Source organism: Pseudophryne corroboree, chromosome 1 (genome assembly GCF_028390025.1).
Source record: "Pseudophryne corroboree isolate aPseCor3 chromosome 1, aPseCor3.hap2, whole genome shotgun sequence".
NCBI lineage: Eukaryota > Metazoa > Chordata > Amphibia > Anura > Myobatrachidae > Pseudophryne > Pseudophryne corroboree.
The window spans coordinates 511238155-511260544 of NC_086444.1; the positions used below are offsets into that span (position 1 = coordinate 511238155).

At 48.7% G+C, this 22390-nt stretch overlaps 1 protein-coding gene across 3 annotated transcripts in view; it reads right to left on the reverse strand.

Annotated features, from left to right (window-relative positions):
- ENTREP1 (endosomal transmembrane epsin interactor 1) overlaps positions 1–22390 on the reverse strand; it is a 333779-nt gene that overhangs the window by 40222 nt on the left and 271167 nt on the right. For 2 of the 3 annotated variants that reach the window (XM_063913909.1, XM_063913907.1), the window contains one exon: positions 763–897. In XM_063913909.1, coding sequence (XP_063769979.1) covers positions 763–897 — 135 coding nt within the window. The remainder of the gene's footprint in view (positions 1–762; positions 898–22390) is intronic. The other variant, XM_063913908.1, reaches the window with a different exon arrangement.

Below are 22390 nucleotides of genomic sequence, written 5' to 3' on the forward strand. Positions count from 1 at the left end.
CTGGGCCGGGAGAGGGGCTACAGGTCAAGCGCCGCCTCCCCTTTGCTGGACTTCCACCCCAGGAGTCTTATTAAATGGGGTGTTAGTACACCCAACCTGTGCTCTAACGCCCTGGTGGTCTAGTGGGGTCCCTGCCCAGTGACAGTGTCCACGCAAGCACCGCGGTCCGTCTCCCAAGACTGTGGTTGGAATGCGATTTAAGGCAGGTTCTGCCTGGGGGACCATCTTACCTCCTCCCAGTAGCAGCCACGTGAAGCAGGAGAGCGGTCTGCGACTCTGTGCCTAAGCCGTGACTTCTCCACCGCAAGTACCCGGGAACCAGGCTGCATTATGCTACGCCACTTGGGAGATGATGGAGCTGCATCGCTGAATGTCAGCGCTGACAGCCCAGCCAGGGGAAAAAAAGTCTTCTTAGAAAAGCTTTTCAAGGATGCCCGAAACTGAGCTCTCATTGCCTGGAGGCGGGGTTATAGAGAAGGCCCCAGTGCATCCTGGGACAGCTAAAGCTTTAGCCTGTTGGTACCTCTGAATCAAAATCCACTCTACACCCCGATGTCTCACCCGGGCGGCAGGGCCACGGGCAGCGCGTGTGGTGGGGGGAGTCGTTTGAGGGCAAGTTGTTTTCTCTCTATATATAGTTCATGTTTTGCACTTGCACTTTAGTCCTGAAGACGGGGAGTCTGTACCCGAAACGTTGACCTGTGATTTATAATACACGTTACATTTGATTCACTGTCTCTATATATATAAAATTATTATTACCTCTTTCAGGAGACTCATGGATGACTGGATCACTGTGGGATCTCTTACGTGACATTTTTGCTTGGTCACTTCTATCTTCCTGTGCAGTGGGACTAGATTCAGGCATGATTTCTGCGTTAGAACAGCAGGCAGCTTCTAGAAGTATGAATAACAGTTTAGTTTTAAGACACATACAGTGGTTGTGTATCATAAAGTATATACTATTTGAATCAAGCCCTTTGGTAGCATTAGTTATCCATCTTAGGTATACATTTCCCATGACATTTTAAAGTATTTGAAAAAAAAAAAAAATATGCTCTATTTAACTTACAGTGTGGCACAAAAGCAAACATATGGATTTGATCCCAAATCAATAAAACATGTACAATAATAAACCTTATGCAGTCTCTTTATACAGTTGGCTTGCCATGAATTTATACACACAATATAAAACTAATCTGATTTTTTTATTCTTTTTACATGCTAAAAAGTACAATTTCCTTTCACAGGGGAAATAGTACAAGCAGACAGAAAATAGAAGTATTCAGATAGCTAGGGGGGCTGGGCTAATCAGAAAGTGTGCGTAGCCATGTGCACATGTGGGCGTGGTTTGGCAGAAAAGTGTGCATTTTAGTGTTTGGTCAGATCAGGGTTGTGACTTATTTTGCACTTTTCTAATGTTTGAAGGTATGCTCGTATCTACATATTGGAAGCCTTAGCCTGGGGTGGTGGGCTGCACTGAGTGGTTCTATATTCTCATTCCTCTAGTTTCTGTTTGGGGCAGTTCATCACCTGATGCAGCTTGCTTCTGTGCCTGTGTCTATATTAATCTAACTCAACATTCGCACCTATACTAAGCATATTTTTCTCCTGATTTTCCATTCTAAACTGCTATGTTTGCTTCCATTCAGCAACTCTGTTGTCCATTGTCCACATTTTAGTCAATTTAGGGTCTGCTGCAGCTGGGATTTATTGCTCCCATCACAGTTATGTCCTTAGTTTTCTTAGTTTAATTCAGTTACAATGCTTCCCCATCTTACAGCTACTCACAGTCAGGTCTCTATAATCAGATTTCTATATGTTGACTTACACTGCATTTCATATTTTGCTCACCTGTCTTCTGTCTAAAATGTATACCTTCTGGTTCTAGTATCTCATTACACTCACTCATCTTATAATTCCCCATTTTCAGATCCATTCTTTTTTTCTGGTTCACACAGACTTATATTAGTTGCTTCCTTTCATTTTCATCTTTCCCATGGTGCCACACCAAGTCTCATATTCTGCCTATCACTACTTTCAAACAGGTATAGTATACATAATTCTTGCCCCAGCAGATCTGTTGCGAAGGATGGCTGCATGTAGCCCTGTGGGTATTGCAGTGTGACCATGTGATCACACTGCAATGAATAGGGCTGCAGTTGGCTTGACTGCCTAGGAGCATTTTCATTGGCTGTCTGCAATTTATAGTTCAGGTTGTTGCAGTCTACACTGTCTGTGTTAGGTGCAGTTATCTTTGAATCTGTGGGCGTGTTTGCGGTTTGTTTTCACTTGGTTCTGATCTTTGCTTGCACCCCAATCATTCTGCTGTTTGCCTCATGCCCTAGCCTCTCTTTGGTGATGGGACCTATACTTTTCTGAATTTTGTAATTTCCTGAACTACTTCTATTCCTCAGATCTTTGTATTGGTTGGTGAATTCAACTTCTTTATAGTTATAGTGACTGTCTCAGAAGAAGCCTCTACATCATGTGTGAGACACGGGGGCAACTTACCTCTGAGCACATTCATCTCTAAGGGGAATAAGATGGCTAGCTCAGGTGTCGATGTTAATTATGGGAATTTGGCATTTGATGTGGTTATATACATGAGAGTATGAATATATGACACCACATTTAGACTGGAGCACCATTCTTTACCGGATAACAATGACAACTATTTACAACAGAACAGATTCAGAAAATGAACCAGGAGGTAACAGTAATAGATAAGAAGTTCTGGTGTATACTTATGCCAGACAGTCTAATATAAATAGTTCTACAAATACCACCCTACTCCCATCATAGGTAATACTCAACATAACAAATTTCCAAAACATTAATGCTAACTGTAATTTTAAATGCAGCCTTTGTGTGGCTTTTTATCCTCTGTTTTGGTAACATTGTAGAAATCTTCTGGCAGAGAATCCAGGGTCTCCATCTTGGGTTCAGGATCTTGAACCTCTAGTGATGTTTCAATTTCTCTGGAGATGTCACATGATCCAGAACTGGTTCGGGTAAAGCCTCAATCCCATTATATGGGTCACTTGGCTCATGAGGTTTATTTAAAGGAAGCACTGGTAAGGTAATGTCCTTCATGCTAGGAAAGTTAGGGGTTATGTTAAATTCAACCAACCCACTGCACTAGATGACCTGAATGGTAGAATGTCACTACAATTTTCCTACCAGTTTTTCTTTGTATATCAATGGTGTTGTCTTGGAGACCACCTTGCATGCTTGTCACTTGACCGTTCTAAAATCATGAACAAACGTGTGTCCAGCAAAATATCAAGTGGGTCATTGATAGCTCGGACAGAATGCTTTATTCTATACCTCATTCCTCACATCTGGCCTCACTAAGTCCCATTTAAACTTCAAGTTCCTCTTTAGAAACAACATGATGCATCATTGTTTAGAAGTAGAATGTACCATGTTGTGATAAACAGAAAAGTTATCTATCTTGCGCTGAAGTGGAGAAGCTTAGTGGATATACCACAATAGAACTGCGCTCAACCCCTAAGGTGTGTGTGTTTAGCTAACAAATGCACATCAGATGTAATAAAGGATAATGTATGAACAGACCCAAATTTGAGTTTGCACTTGGATATAGAAATCACAAAAATAACAATATGATGCAAATTAATTGTTGTGAGCCACTGTATTTATTGTATACTGGCCAATCTTAAGGTGTACGGTTAATGCCCAGGGTGGGCGATATGGTCTCAAAGTTCATGCAGGTGGGCGATATTGTCTCTTATTAAGTTCATGCAGGTTATAATACAGACTGCGGCGTCCCACACATCTGCTGTTGAAAAGTCTTTAGGAAAAAATAATAATAATAACAAATGCTGGTGTTGGTGAAAAATCTTTAAAACCTTCACGATGCCCTGAGCTTACGGTGGTGGCATAAGTGGGGTAAAAAAGGGGGCCTCCAGACTGGTTTCCGCTCTCTGCCCCTGCTGCCCGTGGTGCGTCCTTGTTCAGACGCCCCCCGGGTGCAGGTCGGTCAGAGAGGTGGACCTGTCTAGCGGCGGGGAAAGGATTCAGATGCCGCTCTGCAGAGCGGCTAGCTGCGCCTCTCCCACCGCTTACAGAGAACTCACCTGTCGCCCGCTCCAGCCGCGCTCCGTCACCGGCTTCCTCCGCTGTCTGGTATCCTAGCAGCGCTGCTGGCTTCCGGGTTGGTCCGGTCACGTGACCGAGTCTTTTCGACATGGGAAAGAGTCTTCCTGATGAAGTCTTTGAATCTGTAGTGGTTCTTTCTTTGTAGTTCCTCCAACGCATTTCAACCTTTCGGTCTTCCTCTGGGAGTGATTTAAGTGTCTAGATTGACATGATTTATAGGTTTCTGAGGGGGCCATACCAGTTCTGATTGGATGAAGGATTGTATCACTGATTGGGCCTCTGACCTGTCTATCAAACCATACCTGTTCTGATTTGTATGTTTCTGAGGGGGTCATACCAGTTCTGATTGGATGAAGGATTGTATCACTGATTGGGCATCTGACCTGTCTATCAAACCAGACCTGTTCTGATTTGTATGTTTCTGAGGGGGCCATACCAGTTCTGATTGGATGAAGGATTGTATCACTGATTGGGCCTCTGACCTGTCTATCAAACCAGACCTGTTCTGATTTGTATGTTTCTGAGTGGGCCATATCAGTTCTGATTGGATGAAGGATTGTATCACTGATTGGGCCTCTGACCTGTCTATCAAACCAGACCTGTTCTGATTGGATGAAGGATTGTGTCACTGATTTGGCCTCTGACCTGTCTATCAAAGTCAGTGTGTTATTTCTCTAAAGTGGTAGGGTCCTATTTCCAAAATTAGAATATGATGTGACATAGCTGATCTAGTATAATGTTTAGGAGAGATATACAAATAATACAGATATCTTATTTATGTATTTGTTAAATCCATGTTTGTAATGCCTCTGCATCATTATATATTAGAAATAAGTACCCTATATTAATAATTGTAGTTCTCCTGCTGATGGTGTCTAAAATGAGGAAAAGAGGTGTGTACAGTATTCGGATGATGTTGTGCTACTGTTGTAGTATCTGACCTTATTGTCTTTAAGATTATTTGCAGATGACCGACCTGACGTTGTGCTACTGTCGTAGTATCTGACCTTATTGTCTTTAAGATCATTTGCAGATGACCGACCTGATCTCATTGTCAATATTGAGACCCCTAGGGGCTAGGGTCCCCATAATGACAATCATGCTCAATTCTTCTTTGTTGATTTTGTGAATAAAGTCCCCTCCTCTCCAGTTTCTTTTCACCTCTTTTAGCCCCGTGAATTTGAGTAATGTGGGATCTGAATGATGGTAGTCCCTAAAGTGTAAAGATAACGGGTGTTCTTACGTCCCCTTCCTGATGTTCCATACATGCTCGGCTATTTTTGCTTTTAACGGTCTTATCGTCCTTCCTATATAGTGTTTTACGCACGGGCACTGTAATATGTATAATATGTATGGCCCCCTCAGAAACATATAAATCATGTCAATATAGACACTTCAAGCACTCCCAGAGGAAGACCGAAAGGTTGAAACGCGTTGGAGGAACTACAAAGAAAGAACCACTACAGATTCAAAGACTTCATCAGGAAGACTCTTTCCCACGTCGAAAAGACCCGGTCACGTGACCGGACCAACCCGGAAGCCAGCAGCGCTGCTAGGATACCAGACAGCGGAGGAAGCCGGTGACGGAGCGCGGCATGCGGCTGGAGCGGGCGACAGGTGAGTTCTCTGTAAGCGGTGGGAGAGGCGCAGCTAGCCGCTCTGCAGAGCGGCATCTGAATCCTTTCCCCGCCGCTAGACAGGTCCACCTCTCTGACCGACCTGCACCCGGGGGACGTCTGAACAAGGACGCACCACGGGCAGCAGGGGCAGAGAGAGGAAACCAGTCCGGAGACCCCCTTTTTTACCCCACTTATGCCACCACCGTAAGCTCAGGGCATCATGAAGGTTTTAAAGATTTTTTACCAACACCAGCATTTGTTATTATTATTATTTTTTCCTAAAGACTTTTCAACAGCAGATGTGTGGGACGCCGCAGTCTGTATTATAACCTGCATGAACTTTATAAGAGACAATATCGCCCACCTGCATGAACTTTATAAGAGACAATATCGGCCACCCTGGGCATTAAGCGCACACCTTTAGATTGGCCAGTATATGTCACAACTGAGGGCCTGAGCTGACGGGAGGCAGCCTCAGTTGTAGGGGCTGAGATGTACCGGAACCTGGGAGGTTGTATCAGACCCCTGGACATGTAAGTAACATGAATAATAACTGCCCGAAGGCGTGACCACGACAACTTGGATAAAAGTCAATGATGTTTATTATGACAACTCCGCAACACAGCAGCAGTAAAAGAAAACGTAAAAGTCAGCAAAGAATAAATACAGTTCCTGGGTACTACAGGATGGCAGGAGCCACAGGGCACTGGTAGTGTGAGATAGTTCTTATGATCTTCTAGATGGAAAGTCCTTACCAGGCCCGACTGTAGCAATGGAGATAACCCAGGATTGTGCCAGCTGGTGTTCCAGGAAAAGCTGGGTTGCTGAAGATAAAACAGCTGCTGTGGATACTGGCTGGAACCAGACTGTTGTTAGCACGGAGTGGATACTGGCTGGAACCAGTTAAATAATAAATGAACTTGGGAGCGATGAAATATGAACTGAAATGTAGAACTTGAGAGCGGAGAAATAATAATACCGGTGGAGAGTGGTAAAGTGTAGAAAGGACACCGGGCCTTTAAGGGAAGCTGTACTCTGCTGGAAGCTGAGCTGGAAGCAGGTAATGTTGTAGCTGGAAACAGATGAATCCACAATGGATTGGAGAGTCAGGCTACACCGCAGGTGGAATGCTGGTGCGGGTCTCTATGGTGGAAGTCTTGAGACAGGAGCTGGAACCTGGAAGACAATCACAGGAGAGAGACAAACAGGAACTAGGTTTGACAACCAAAGCACCGACGCCTTCCTTGCTCAGGCACAGTGTATTTATACCTGCAGCAAGGAAGGGATTGGCTAGGCAATTATGCAGATTAACAATACTGACAACAGATTGGAGGAAATGATCAGCTGACAGAATCCAAGATGGCTGCGCCCATGCAGACACTTGGAGGGAAGTTTGGTTTGTAATCCATGTGGTAATGAAAACAGTAATGGCGGCGCCGGCCACTGGAGACAGGAGACGCCAGGCTGACAAGTGCACATCCAACCACGCGGACACAGCGGAGGCCGCGGCTGACGTAATCGCCACTCTGACACTCTGCATGCAGAAGCTCAGGGACGGCGGCGGAGGCCGCGGGAGACGCCATGCCAGATGTAATAAGGCGTTACTGTGACAGCGTCTCAGAGAGACAGGAGAGGATGCAGGAATGTGAACATTAGGATAACAGATGGGATCCGGTCCTGGAGCGCTGAGCCAGCCTTAGGAGGCATCTGATGGGTAAGAAATGGCGTCCAGATACCCGGATCGTGACAGCACCCCCCCCCTTTAGGAGTGGCCCCAGGACACTTCTTTGGCTTTTGAGGAAACTTGGAATGGAATCTCCGGACCAAGGCAGGAGCATGGACATCAGAAGCATTGGTCCATGAACGTTCCTCAGGGCCGTAACCCTTCCAGTCAATAAGATACTGTAGTTGACCGTAACGGTGACGTGAGTCCAGGATCTTGGCCACTTCATACTCAACGCCTCGTTGAGTTTGGACTTTCGGAGTTGGAGGAAGTGAGGAATGAAACCGATTCAAGATCAGCGGTTTCAACAGGGAAACATGGAATGTCCTGGGTATTTTTAAGAAGGGAGGCAACTGGAGTCTGTAAGCAACAGGATTGATGACTTGTTCAATCTTGAAAGGACCGATATAGCGAGGTGCAAACTTCATACTGGGAACTCTTAACCTCAAATTCTTCGTGGATAACCATACCCGATCACCCACCTTGAGAGCAGGAACTGCTCGACGCTTCTTATCCGCAAACTTCTTGTACCTGAACGATGCCTTGAGCAGAGCTGATCGTACGCTCTTCCAGATATTGGCAAACTGATGCAAGGTGATATCCACTGCGGGAACAGAAGTTGCTGGAAGCGGTTGGAACTCAGGAACTTTAGGGTGGAATCCAAAGTTAGTGAAGAATGGTGTTGAAGCAGATGAAGAATGATACTGGTTGTTATGACAGAACTCGGCCCAGGGAAGTAATTGAACCCAGTCATCTTGAGAGGAGGACACATAGATGCGGAGGAAGGCCTCCAAGTCCTGATTCACCCTCTCGGTTTGACCATTGGTCTGAGGATGGTAAGCCGTGGAAAACTTTAGCTTGACTTGGAGGACTTGACATAAACTTCGCCAGAATTTGGCTGTGAATTGAACTCCTTGATCTGAGATAATTTCTTCAGGAAGACCGTGGAGTCGGAAGATCTCTTGTATGAATACTTGAGCCAACTTGGAAGCTGACGGAAGACCGGTGAGAGGAATGAAGTGTGCCATCTTGGTGAACCGGTCAACTACCACCCAGATGGTATTGAACTTGTTGCACATGGGTAAGTCTGTAATGAAATCCATCGACAAGTGGGTCCATGGTCGACGGGGAACGGATAGTGGAACCAGTTGCCCCGCAGGCGACTGGCGGGATACTTTATGTTGGGCACACTTTGGGCAAGATGCAATAAACTCCAAGACGTCCTTTTTCAGAGTTGGCCACCAATAGGACCTAGAGATAAACTCCAGGGTTTTTTGGATACCTGTATGTCCGGCAAAACGGGAAGCATGGGCCCAATGCATGAGCTTCTTCCTTAGCATCGGCTTCACAAAACTTTTCCCTGATGGGGGCGTAGAGTCCATCCCTACCGTGGAGAATGCCAACGGATTTATAATAGGATGCTTGTCTGAAGACTCTGACTCATTTTCTTGCTCCCATGAGCGGGAAAGGGCATCGGCCTTGCGATTCTGAGAGCCCGGACAGAACTGGAGTTTAAAGTCGAACCTGGAAAAGAAAAGTGCCCATCTGGCCTGACGAGGGTTGAGACATTGTGCGCCCTTCAGGTATAAAAGGTTCTTGTGGTCTGTAAGTATGGTGATTGAATGAGAAGCTCCCTCCAACAGATACCTCCACTCTTCTAGAGCGAGCTTGATGGCTAGCAACTCCTGGTCGCCAATGGCATAGTTGCGCTCAGCTGGGGAGAACTTCCGGGAGAAGAAACTGCAAGGGTGTAAATGGCCATCTTTAGCCCTCTGAGATAACACCGCTCCTACTCCAACGGAGGAGGCATCCACCTCTAAGATGAAAGGAGAGTCGATGTCAGGCTGTTTCAGAACAGGCGCAGAGATGAACCTTTGTTTTAAAAGATGAAATGCTTGCATGGCTTCTTCAGACCACTTGGACGGGTTAGCACCCTTCTTAGTGAAAGCAGTAATAGGCGCCACAATGGTGGAAAAGTCTCGTATAAACTTTCGGTAATAGTTGGCGAACCCTAAGAACCTCTGGACCCCTTTGAGGGTTAAGGGTACCGGCCAATTTTGGATTGCTTGTAGTTTCTCAGGATCCATCTCTAGTCCGGAACCGGACACAATGTACCCTAGAAACGGAATGGACTTGACTTCAAAGACGCATTTTTCTAATTTGCTATAGAGATGATTGACACGGAGACGGGACAGAACCTCTTTAACCCAAAAACGATGTTCCTCTAAATCGTTGGCAAAAATGAGGATATCGTCTAGATCAGGGGTGTCCAACCTTTCACCTTCCCTGGGCCACATTAGAAGATGAAAATTTGGTTTGGGCCGCACATAAAATAAAATAACAGTAACGATACCTGATCGTCCAAAAAAACCATAGAAAACACAGTTAACATATTAAACTTACTTGTAGCTGTGCCCCTGTAGCTGCGTCCCTTGTAGTTGTGCCCTTGTAGCTGCGCCCCTTGTAGCTGTGCCACTATAGCTGCGCCCCTTGTAGTTGTGCCCCTGTAGCTGCCCCCTTGTAGCTGTGCCACTATAGCTGCGCCCCTTGTAGTTGTGCCCCTGTAGCTGCGCCCCTTGTACTGTGCCCCTTGTAGTTGTGCCCCTGTAGCTGCGCCCTTGTACTGTGCCCCTTGTAGCTGCCACCTTGTACTGTGCCCCTGTAGCTGTGCCCCTGTAGCTGCGCCCCTTGTAGTTGTGCCCCTGTAGCTGCGCCCCTTGTAGTTGTGCCCCTGTAGCTGCCCCCTTGTACTGTGCCCCTTGTAGCTGTGCCCCTGTAGCTGCGTCCCTTGTAGTTGTGCCCCTGTAGCTGCCCCCTTGTACTGTGCCCCTTGTAGCTGCCCCCTTGTAGTTGTGCCCCTGTAGCTGCCCCCTTGTAGCTGTGCCACTATAGCTGCGCCCCTTGTAGTTGTGCCCCTGTAGCTGCGCCCCTTGTACTGTGCCCCTTGTAGTTGTGCCCCTGTAGCTGCCCCCTTGTACTGTGCCCCTTGTAGCTGCCACCTTGTACTGTGCCCCTGTAGCTGTGCCCCTGTAGCGGCGCCCCTTGTAGTTGTGCCCCTGTAGCTGCGCCCCTTGTAGTTGTGCCCCTGTAGCTGCCCCCTTGTACTGTGCCCCTTGTAGCTGCCCCCTTGTACTGTGCCCCTTGTAGTTGTGCCCCTGTATCTGCGCCCCTTGTACTGTGCCCCTTGTAGCTGTGCCCCTGTAGCTGCGTCCCTTGTAGTTGTGCCCCTGTAGCTGCGCCCCTTGTAATTGTGCCCCTGTAGCTGTGCCCCTTGTACTGTGCCCCTTGTAGTTGTGGCCCTGTAGCTGCCCCCTTGTACTGTGCCCCTTGTAGCTGCCCCCTTGTACTGTGCCCCTTGTAGTTGTGGCCCTGTAGCTGCCCCCTTGTACTGTGCCCCTTGTAGTTGTGGCCCTGTAGCTGCCCCCTTGTACTGTGCCCCTTGTAGTTGTGCCCCTGTAGCTGCGCCCCTTGTACTGTGCCCCTTGTAGCTGTGCCCCTGTAGCTGCATCTCTTGTAGTTGTGCCCCTGTAGCTGCGCCCCTTGTAGCTGTGCCACTATAGCTGCGCCCCTTGTAGTTGTGCCCCTGTAGCTATGCCCCTCGTACTGTGCCCCTTGTAGTTGTGCCCCTTGTAGTTGTGGCCCTGTAGCTGCCCCCTTGTACTGTGCCCCTTGTAGCTGCCCCCTTGTACTGTGCCCCTTGTAGTTGTGGCCCTGTAGCTGCCCCCTTGTACTGTGCCCCTTGTAGCTGCCCCCTTGTAGTTGTGGCCCTGTAGCTGCCCCCTTGTACTGTGCCCCTTGTAGCTGCGCCCTTGTACTGTGCCCCTTGTAGCTGTAAAAAAAAAACACACACACGCACAGACACATACTTACCGCTCCTGCAGCGCTGCCTCCGTCTCCGTCCGCCGCTCCACGTGTTCTTGTACAACCAACTTCTCCGCTGGGCTCCTCTACTCTCGCGCTGCTCAGTCACGTGTGCCGCTATGCAGCGGAGGAGGGCTACATTGTGACTGACAGCGGAGAGGGCGTGAGCTGGTGCTGGTCCCAGCAGCAGCAATCCAATCAGGATGTGCTGACAGCCTGCTGGGGCCGGCTCAGCCTCACATGTGGTGTCCGTACTCGGAAAAAAAAAAAAACCTCTGCTGCAGCGCTGCTCCTGGGCCGCATTACTAGCCGACTTGGGCCGCATGCGGCCCGCGGGCCGGACAAGCCTGGTCTAGATAGACCACGACATGACGGTATAGAATGTCTCTGAAGATCTCATTGACAAAATGCTGGAAGACAGCTGGAGCATTGCTCAATCCGAAGGGCATGACGAGGTACTCATAATGTCCGTCACGGGTGTTAAAGGCGGTCTTCCACTCGTCACCCTCACGGATCCGGATGAGATTGTATGCACCTCGCAAGTCCAGCTTTGTAAAGATGGTAGCTCCGCTAACTCTGTCAAAGAGCTCAGTAATCAGGGGTAAAGGATAACGGTTCTTGATGGTAATGTCGTTCAAACCTCTGTAGTCGATGCACGGCCGCAGACCACCATCTTTCTTTTTTACAAAAAAGAAGCCTGCGCCGGCTGGAGAAGAAGAAGGTCGAATGAACCCCTTTGCTAGGTTCTCTTTAATATATTCCTCCATAGAATGCGTCTCAGGCAGAGACAACGGATAAGTTCGGCCTCGAGGTGGAACCTTCCCTGGAACGAGATCAATCGGACAGTCCCATTCTCTATGAGGAGGAAGGATATCAGCAGAAGCTTTACTGAACACATCCGTGAAATCTTGATATGGAGGAGGTGGAACATCAGACGACCTGGGGGAGGAAGAACAGACAGGCAATACTTTAAACAAACATGTCTCAGCACAGGAGGAACCCCATGCCAGGATTTGCGTAGTCGTCCAATCAATTGTAGGATTGTGAAGACGGAGCCATGGAAGGCCCAGGACCACAGGATGTGTGGCTCTTGGAATCACTAAAAAAGAAATAAGTTCGGAATGAAGAACTCCCACTCTCAGACGAACTGGTAGAGTCCTTAAAGAAATGACTGCATCAAAAATTTTGCTGCCATCCACGGCAGTTAAAGAAATGGACGAAGGAAGTCTCTCGGTGGGTAGGGACCACCGTTTAACATAGGCTTCGGTAATAAAGTTCCTAGCTGCTCCGGAATCAAGGAGGGCAATGACGTTCCGATAACGTTGAGCAACTTGAAGCGAGACTGGGAGATTACAATCTTGAGGAGATGGAGAGGAGATCATTACTCCTAGCCGGCCCTCTCCTTGGCGAGCTAGGATTTGGAGTTTCCCGGACGTTTGGGACAGGCATTAATGGTGTGAGACGGAGCTGCACAATAGAGACAGAGAAACTCGGAGAGACGTCTTCGGCGCTCAGCAGGAGTTAAACGGGAACGGCCAAGTTGCATGGGCTCATCTTTAGATGGTGACAGTTGACGAGGAGGAGGAGCAGAAGATTTTGGAGCAGATGATCTTCCACGCTCAGTTGCTCTCTCTCTGAAACGTAAATCAACTTTCGTGCAGAGTGAGATTAGCTCATCTAACTTAGAAGGTAAGTCTCTGGTAGCTAACTCATCTTTAATACGCTCAGATAAGCCATGCCAGAATGCAGCATACAGGGCCTCGTCGTTCCATGCCAGTTCGGATGCCAGGATCTGGAACTGTATCAGATATTGTCCTACAGTACGTGACCCCTGGCGTAAACGGAGAATCTCGGATGAAGCTGAGGTTACCCGGCATGGCTCGTCGAAGATGCGCCTGAATGTTGACACGAAGGCAGTGTAGGAAGATAGCAGGGTGTCGGACCTCTCCCATAACGGTGATGCCCAATCAAGGGCTGAGCCACTGAGAAGAGAAATAATGTAGGCAATTTTTGTACGGTCACTGGGAAAATTGCCAGGTTGTAGCTCAAACTGAATCTCACACTGGTTGAGAAATCCCTGCAGAATCTTGGAGATCCGTCAAATTTTGCTGGCGTTGGAAGATGAAGACGTGGAGCAGAAATGGGTAAGGTGGGTGGGGTTATAGCTGGAGTCACTGTGGTTGACGCACCAGACGCGCCTGATCCACGGAGAGTTGTCTGAATCCCATCCAGCCGAGTAGAGAGATCCTGGAGACAGCGGATGATGTGGCCCTGTGCAGCCTCCTGATGTTCTAGTCGGGCTGCCAGTTCTTGCATCGGCCTGGCCGCTTGATCCTGGTCTCCGGCTGGATTCATTAGGTCAGTGCTTACTGTCACAACTGAGGGCCTGAGCTGACGGGAGGCAGCCTCAGTTGTAGGGGCTGAGATGTACCGGAACCTGGGAGGTTGTATCAGACCCCTGGACATGTAAGTAACATGAATAATAACTGCCCGAAGGCGTGACCACGACAACTTGGATAAAAGTCAATGATGTTTATTATGACAACTCCGCAACACAGCAGCAGTAAAAGAAAACGTAAAAGTCAGCAAAGAATAAATACAGTTCCTGGGTACTACAGGATGGCAGGAGCCACAGGGCACTGGTAGTGTGAGATAGTTCTTATGATCTTCTAGATGGAAAGTCCTTACCAGGCCCGACTGTAGCAATGGAGATAACCCAGGATTGTGCCAGCTGGTGTTCCAGGAAAAGCTGGGTTGCTGAAGATAAAACAGCTGCTGTGGATACTGGCTGGAACCAGACTGTTGTTAGCACGGAGTGGATACTGGCTGGAACCAGTTAAATAATAAATGAACTTGGGAGCGATGAAATATGAACTGAAATGTAGAACTTGAGAGCGGAGAAATAATAATACCGGTGGAGAGTGGTAAAGTGTAGAAAGGACACCGGCCCTTTAAGGGAAGCTGTACTCTGCTGGAAGCTGAGCTGGAAGCAGGTAATGTTGTAGCTGGAAACAGATGAATCCACAATGGATTGGAGAGTCAGGCTACACCGCAGGTGGAATGCTGGTGCGGGTCTCTATGGTGGAAGTCTTGAGACAGGAGCTGGAACCTGGAAGACAATCACAGGAGAGAGACAAACAGGAACTAGGTTTGACAACCAAAGCACTGACGCCTTCCTTGCTCAGGCACAGTGTATTTATACCTGCAGCAAGGAAGGGATTGGCTAGGCAATTATGCAGATTAACAATACTGACAACAGATTGGAGGAAATGATCAGCTGACAGAATCCAAGATGGCTGCGCCCATGCAGACACTTGGAGGGAAGTTTGGTTTGTAATCCATGTGGTAATGAAAACAGTAATGGCGGCGCCGGCCACTGGAGACAGGAGACGCCAGGCTGACAAGTGCACATCCAACCACGCGGACACAGCGGAGGCCGCGGCTGACGTAATCGCCACTCTGACACTCTGCATGCAGAAGCTCAGGGACGGCGGCGGAGGCCGCGGGAGACGCCATGCCAGATGTAATAAGGCGTTACTGTGACAGCGTCTCAGAGAGACAGGAGAGGATGCAGGAATGTGAACATTAGGATAACAGATGGGATCCGGTCCTGGAGCGCTGAGCCAGCCTTAGGAGGCATCTGATGGGTAAGAAATGGCGTCCAGATACCCGGATCGTGACAGTATACAATAAATACAGTGGCTCACAACAATTAATTCGCATCATATTGTTATTTTTGTGATTTCTATATCCAAGTGCAAACTCAAATTTGGGTCTGTTCATTCATTATCCTTTTTTACATCTGATGTGCATTCGTTAGCTAAACACACACACCTTAGGGGTTGAGCGCAGTTCTATTGTGGTATATCCACTAAGCTTCTCCATTTACATATAGGTGGGTTGGAACACCCATCAGAACGAGCAGCACACCCCGGCTAGCTATAGAATAAAGACACTCAGTGCGCAGAACCCTCCAATTTATAGTGTTGCGCTGAAGTGGCCCCAGTTCTTATGGCCTTAAAGGTCTGTATGAATCTATTGGCCAAGCCATTGGTGGCAGGATGGTGAAGATATAAATTCAAATTGCCTTTCATTAATCTCTGGAATTCATCAGCCATAAACTGCATATCATTGTCACTACAAACTGTTCTAGCAAACTGTCGCTGGCAAAAATAGTCCTAAGAACAGATACAGCGCTTTCTCTGATGTAGTGGATTTAGTTTTAATTTACCCAGGCCATTTGGTACATAAACTTCTATAAAAAAAAATACAGTTCAAAGGTCTATGCCAGGGGTGGGCAATTATTTCAGCTGAGGGGCCACTTGACACTTTCTTGTCAGTATCTGAGGGCCACACATACAATAGCAGCCCCCCCCCACGTGCCAAAAATATAGGGATGTGGCTTCATGTGGAAGGGGCATGGCCTAAAAATAATACAGATTCATATTAGGCTGCTCAATAGTCTCCATTATTCAAATTGTGCCACACAGTAGCGCCACTTACACACATTACACCAGGTCAGGGCCGGACTGGCCATCTGGCACTTCTGGCAAATGCCAGAAGGGCCGATGGCCACGTGGGCCGGTCCAGCGCTGACTGAGACACGCTGCCGCTCAGTCCGGCGGCAGCATGTCTCAGCTGTCAGGAGAGGAGAGCGTCCGCCAGCGCGGCTGTGTCTGGCGCGGCGGCGTATAGCGGACTTCAAACCAGCCGCCGGTTCGCGAGCCAATCAGAGCTCGCGGACCGGCAGCCAATCAGAAGCCGTCGGTCCGCGAGCTCTGATTGGCTCACGAACCGGCGGCTGGTTTGAACGAAGTCCGCTATACACCGCTGCGCCAGACACAGCCGCGCTGGCGGGCGCTACCTCTCCTGACTCACCCGTCCTTCACAGCCGGAGCCTGGAGGTGGAGCAGCAGCAGCAGCAGTGAAGCAGCGGTAAGCAGCTGCAGCATTGGCTGCTGTGGGGGCAATTGTATACCTGGCTGGCACTATGGGGGCAATTGGCTGGCACTGTGGGGCATTTGCATACCTGGCACTTTGGGGGCAATTGTTTACCTGGCACTGTGGGGGCATTTGTATACCTGGCACTGTGGGGGCATTTGTATACCTGGCACTGTGGGGGCATTTGTGGATCTGGCACTGTGGGGGCATTTGTGGATCTGGCACTGTGGGGGCATTTGTGGATCTGGCACTGTGGGGGCATTTGTATACCTGGCACTGTGGGGGCATTTGTGGATCTGGCACTGTGGGGGCATTTGTGGATCTGGCACTGTGGGGGCATTTGTATACCTGGCACTGTGGGGCATTTGTATACCTGGCACTGTGGGGGCAATTGTGGATCTGGCACTGCACTATTGGGGGCATATAATGTAAATTTCGGCTCATACCGGGTGCTATAATGTGAATTTCGGCTCATACCGGGTGCTATAATGTAAATTTCGGCTCATACCGGGTGCTATAATGTGAATTTTGGCTCATACTGTGTGGTATAATGTGAAAGAGGCACCAGTACTAGATAGTATAAGTGGTCCTACTATTGTGGTGCATAATGCGTATAAGGGGTGTATGGTGTGGTAAACTACACTGAAGGCCACGCCCCTTGTGAGTGGCCACGCCCCCTTTTCCGGAGCGCACGCGTCTTCGGCGCGCGCATAATTGCAAACTTCACATTTCCATACCCCCACTTAAAAATGTCCTCTTCAACCACTGGTTGTGTGTATTTTAATAGAGAATGATGTACGCTTGTATGTTGTTAGAATATTAATTATATTTGTAAGAGCATAGACTAATAAGTGGGAGGAGTCAGGAATAGTAAGGGGAGGAGTCACAGAGGTGGGCCTGTGTGCTTCGAAAATGCCAGGGCCTATTTTTAGTCCCAGTCCAGCTCTGCACCAGGTAGAGCCCCTTTTACACACATTATGGCAGGTAGAGCTCCCTTATACACAGTATGGACGGTAGAGCCCCCTTTTTACACAGTACGGAAGGTAGAGCTCCCTTTTACACATTAAAGCAGGTAGAGCCCCCATTTACACATTAACATTTTATTTGTGATAATCATTGCGCAGCAAGCAAATTATCCAGTGTCCTATGGCCCCTGGGGAAAGGTGTGACACAGTGACAGAACACGGGGAGGGGTGACACGGTGACAGAACACTGAGGTGACAGTGACAGAACATGGTGGAGGTGACACAGTGAAAGAACATGGGGGTGTGACACAGTGACAGAACATGGGGTGACACGGTGACAGAACACAGGGGTGTGACACGGTGACAGAACACTGGGGTGTGACACGGTGACAGAACATGGGGGGTGACATGGTGACAGAACATAGGGGGGTGACACGGTGACAGAATATGGGGGGTGACATGGTGACAGAACACGTTGGGGGTGACACGGTGACAGAACACGGTGGGGGTGTGACACGGTGACAGAACACAGGGGGTGACACGGTGACAGAACACAGGGGGGTGACACGGTGACAGAACACAGGGGGGTGACACGGTGACAGAACACAGGGGGTGACACGGTGACAGAACACAGGGGGTGACACGGTGACAGAACACAGGGGGTGACACGGTGACAGAACACAGGGGGTGACACGGTGACAGAACACAGGGGGTGACACGGTGACAGAACACAGGGGGGTGACAGTGACAGAACACAGGGGGGTGACAGTGACAGAACACAGGGGTGTGACACAGTGACAGAACATGGGGTGACACTGACAGAACATGGGGTGACACGGTGACAGAACATGGGGTGACACGGTGACAGAACATGGGGTGACACGATGACAGAACATGGGGTGTGACACGATGACAGAAAATGGGGGGGGCACGGTGACAGAACATGGGGGGTGACACGGTGACAGAACACGGGGGGTGACACGGTGACAGAACACGGGGGGGTGACACGGTGACAGAACACGGGGGGGTGACACGGTGACAGAACACGGGGGGGTGACACGGTGACAGAACATGGGGGGGTGACACGGTGACAGAACATGGGGGTGACAGTGACAGAACACAGGGGTGTGACACAGTGACAGAACATGGGGTGACACAGTGACAGAACATGGGGTGACACGGTGACAGAACATGGGGTGACACGGTGACAGAACATGGGGTGTGACACGGTGACAGAAAATGGGGGGTGACACGGTGACAGAACATGGGGGGGTGACACGGTGAAAGAACACGGGGGGTGACACGGTGACAGAACATGGGGGGTGACATGGTGACAGAACACAGGGGTGACACAGTGACAGAACACGGGAGGGGTTGGTACAGCGAGAGCTAAAGATCTCTACCCCCCAGCCTGAAAACAGTCTGATGCCACTGCCCGCACAAATATACACACACTAACACACACACTCTCACATATACACTCACATACACACACACAAATACACTTTCTTTCTTTCACTCACTTTTTCCATTAACTCACTGATCTGGCTGGCTGGCAGTGCAGGAAGGATTGATCTGTAGCAGTCAGGCTCTTGTCCAGTGTAGCTCCGCCCCCTGAGGTCAGGTGTAGCCCCGCCCCCTCATTGGCACGTAGCTCCGTCCCCTTTTCGGCTGAACACAGCCGTTGTCAACTTGTCACTGGGGACTCTGGAGGCGGGAGGAGGAGGCTACTACAACACAGGCGCAGTGCAGCAGCAGCAGTGGAGAGAGGCACCATCGGCAGCTTGGAGGTACTGCAGTGCAGAGCAATGACAAGCAGCTCAGCCGGTCGGGCCGCTTGTCATTGCTCGCTGGTGGGAGGCAGTGGGCCGGGCAGGATAAGTTTGCGGGCCGCATCCGGCCCGCGGGCCGTATTTTGCCCACCCCTAGTCTATGCAGTCTGGACTCTCCTTGGTTTAACTATCCATTTCACTATAAATTCCTGGACACCACACAAAGGGGTAAATTTACTAAGGTGGGAGGTTTTTGGTTTTTTTTTTTTTTTTTTAGAACTGGTGATGTTGCCCATCAGATTTTATCTATTGTCCTCTAGAAGCAGCTAGATAAATGTTAAGTAGAATCTGATTGGTTTCTATGAGCAACATCACCAGTTTTAGAAAAAAAATGTTACCATAGTTTTTCAAAAATCTTAATTTGACAGTTCCTAAATGGCCTTATGGCAGTGGTTTCCAAACTTCTTTGAATCACGGCGCCCTAGAATATCAGAATTTTTTTCACGGCACCCCTAGGCCAAAAATTTCTTATTGAGAAATTTAGAAAGAAATATTACATTAAGTATATCGCGTTTCTGTCATCCTTAGGGTCAGTTGTGTGGTGAGGGACAAGATTTGCTTCTGTTTGGCCACATATTTTATGACTGGCAGCCACCAGCACTGGTTTTGCCTATTATATTGACCATGAATAATTTGCATTGGTCCTGGACCACCAACCCAGGGCACCCCTGCAAGTGTCCTGAGGCACCCCAGGGAGCCATGGCACACAGTTTGGGAACCTCTGCCTTATGGCCTAATTCTGTAAGGGTTGCATATCGATCTTAATTGCATTTGGCCGATGGTGGAGTTAGTGCGTGCGTGCACGTTCCATTCTGCATGTGCAGAATGGGACCTACGATCCCTTCATTAATATCCAAACACCTCTGCCTAATTGGCAGATAGAGGCGTTCGCGGGGTGGGATGGAGGCAGCCCCCATTTTCCAGGTGTGTCGTTGCCAAGGGCTGTGTTGCATACGCAGTTTCCTTTGCTTTAGTGACAGCAAGGATGAGTTAACTGACAGCGATGTTTATCACATATATGTGTTTGCAGATGGTATGCACCTCCTCCTGCATTTGCAATCCTTAATGAATCAGGCCCTTAGTGTATAATGACATTTGATCTCTCGGGTGTAGTATGGTATGCCGGCGGCCAGGCTCCCGGCGACCAGCATACCAGCGCCGGGATCCCGACCGCCGGCATACCGACAGCATGGCGAGCACTAATGAGCCCCTTGCGGGCTCGCTGCTCTCGCCACGCTGCAGGCACTGTGGCGCGCTACGCTATTTATTCTCCCTCCAGGGGGGGCGTGGACCCCCAAGAGGGAGAATAAGTGTCGGTATGCCAGCTGTCGGGATTCCGGCGCCGGTATACTGTGCGCCGGGATCCCGACAGCCGGCAAACTGAAGACCACCCGATCTCTACTCGCAGTATAAATCCAAACCTGGCCCAGACCTTGAGAGTCAACATAAAAAAACTTTGGATGCAGCAAATAATTTCTAGTTTCTCAGACAATTAGCTTATTGGTAACTTGCTGATGATCAATCAGCAGGTTGTGATAAACCTGAAAGTGTTTTTTCTTATTACAGTGCATCCAGAAAGTATTCACAGCGCTTCACTTTCCACATTTGTTATGTTACAGCCTTATTCCAAACTGGAATAAATAAATTTTTTCCCCCTCAAAAGTCTACACACAATGGCCCTCATTCCGAGTTGTTCGCTCGCTAACTGCTTTTAGCAGCCATGCAAACGCTAAGCAGCCGCCCTCTGGGAGTGTATCTTAGCTTAGCAGAAGTGCGAACGAAAGGATCGCAGCATTGCAAAAATAGGATTTTAATACCTACCGGTAAATCCTTTTCTCTTAGTCCCAGAGGATGCTGGGGACTCCGTAAGGACCATGGGGTATAGACGGGATCCGCAGGAGACATGGGCACACTATAAGACTTTGAATGGGTGTGAACTGGCTCCTCCCTCTATGCCCCTCCTCCAGACCTCAGTTAGAAAACTGTTCCCAGGAAGACGGACATTTCGAGGAAAGAATTTATTGTTTAAACACGGTGAGTGTCTCACCAGCTGACACCACGAACATACCGCAGAACGCGGCATTCAATAGAACTCCAGCCAACGGTATGAATAATACACAGCCACATGCTGAAAAAAATATGTAACACAACCTGTGTGTCAACCAACCAATAATAAGACACCGCAAGCCATGGCATGAAAAACAACAGCAGCAACAGCCTGACCGAAAAGAAAACACCACAAGAGTGTAACCATAACCAATAACTGCAGACACAGTTCGCACTGGGACGGGCGCCCAGCATCCTCTACGGACTAAGAGAAAAGGATTTACCTGTAGGTATTAAAATCCTATTTTCTACTACGTCCTAGAGGATGCTAGGGACTCCGTAAGGACCATGGGGTTTATACCAAAGCTCCAGACCGGGTGGGAGAGTGCGGACGACTCTGCAGCACCGATTGAGCAAACATGAGGTCCCCATCAGTCAGGGTATCAAACTTGTAGAGCTTAGCAAAAGTGTTTGAAACCGACCAAGTAACCGCTCGGCAAAGTTGAATCGCCGAGACTCCTCGGGCATCCGCCCAAGAAGAGCCCATCTTTCTAGTAGAATGGGTCTCCACCAACTTCGGTAACGGCAATCCAGCCGTAGAACGAGCACACCGAATCGTATCACAGAACCAGCGTGTAACAGACTGCATAGACGCAGGCGCCCCAATCATGCTGGGAGCATACCGGACAAACAGAGCCTCTGTTTCTCCAATCTGAGCCAAATTGGCGACATTAATATTCAAAAACCCCGACTACATCGAGAGACTTTGAATCAGCCAATGCTTAAGTAACCAACAGGCATCAAAATAGGCTGGTTTCTGCGAAATACAGAAACCATTTTTGGCAGAACTATTATCAGAGTTCTCAAATCCGCTCTAACCACATGGAAGATCAAACAGGGGCTCTTGTGAGACAAAGCCGCTACTTCCGACACCCGCCTTGCGGGCGCCAAAGCCAATAGCATGACCACTCATCAAGAGAGAAATTGTAACACAACCTTTTATAAAGGTTCCAATCAGTTTGACACAAGCCAATGCAACACCACGTCAATGTCCCACAGTGCCAATGGGGGTACAAATGGAGGTTGGATGTCCAGTACTCCTTTCACGAAAGTCTGAACTTCCGGAAAGGTGGCCAATTCTTTTTTTTAATTTTTTTTTAAAGAAAATTTATAAGGCCAAAACTGCACTGAAATGGAGCATAACTTTAGGCCTGCCTTCACACCTACTTGCAAAGAATGGAGAAGAACGACCCAGCTGAAAATCTTCCGTAGGAGCCTTCT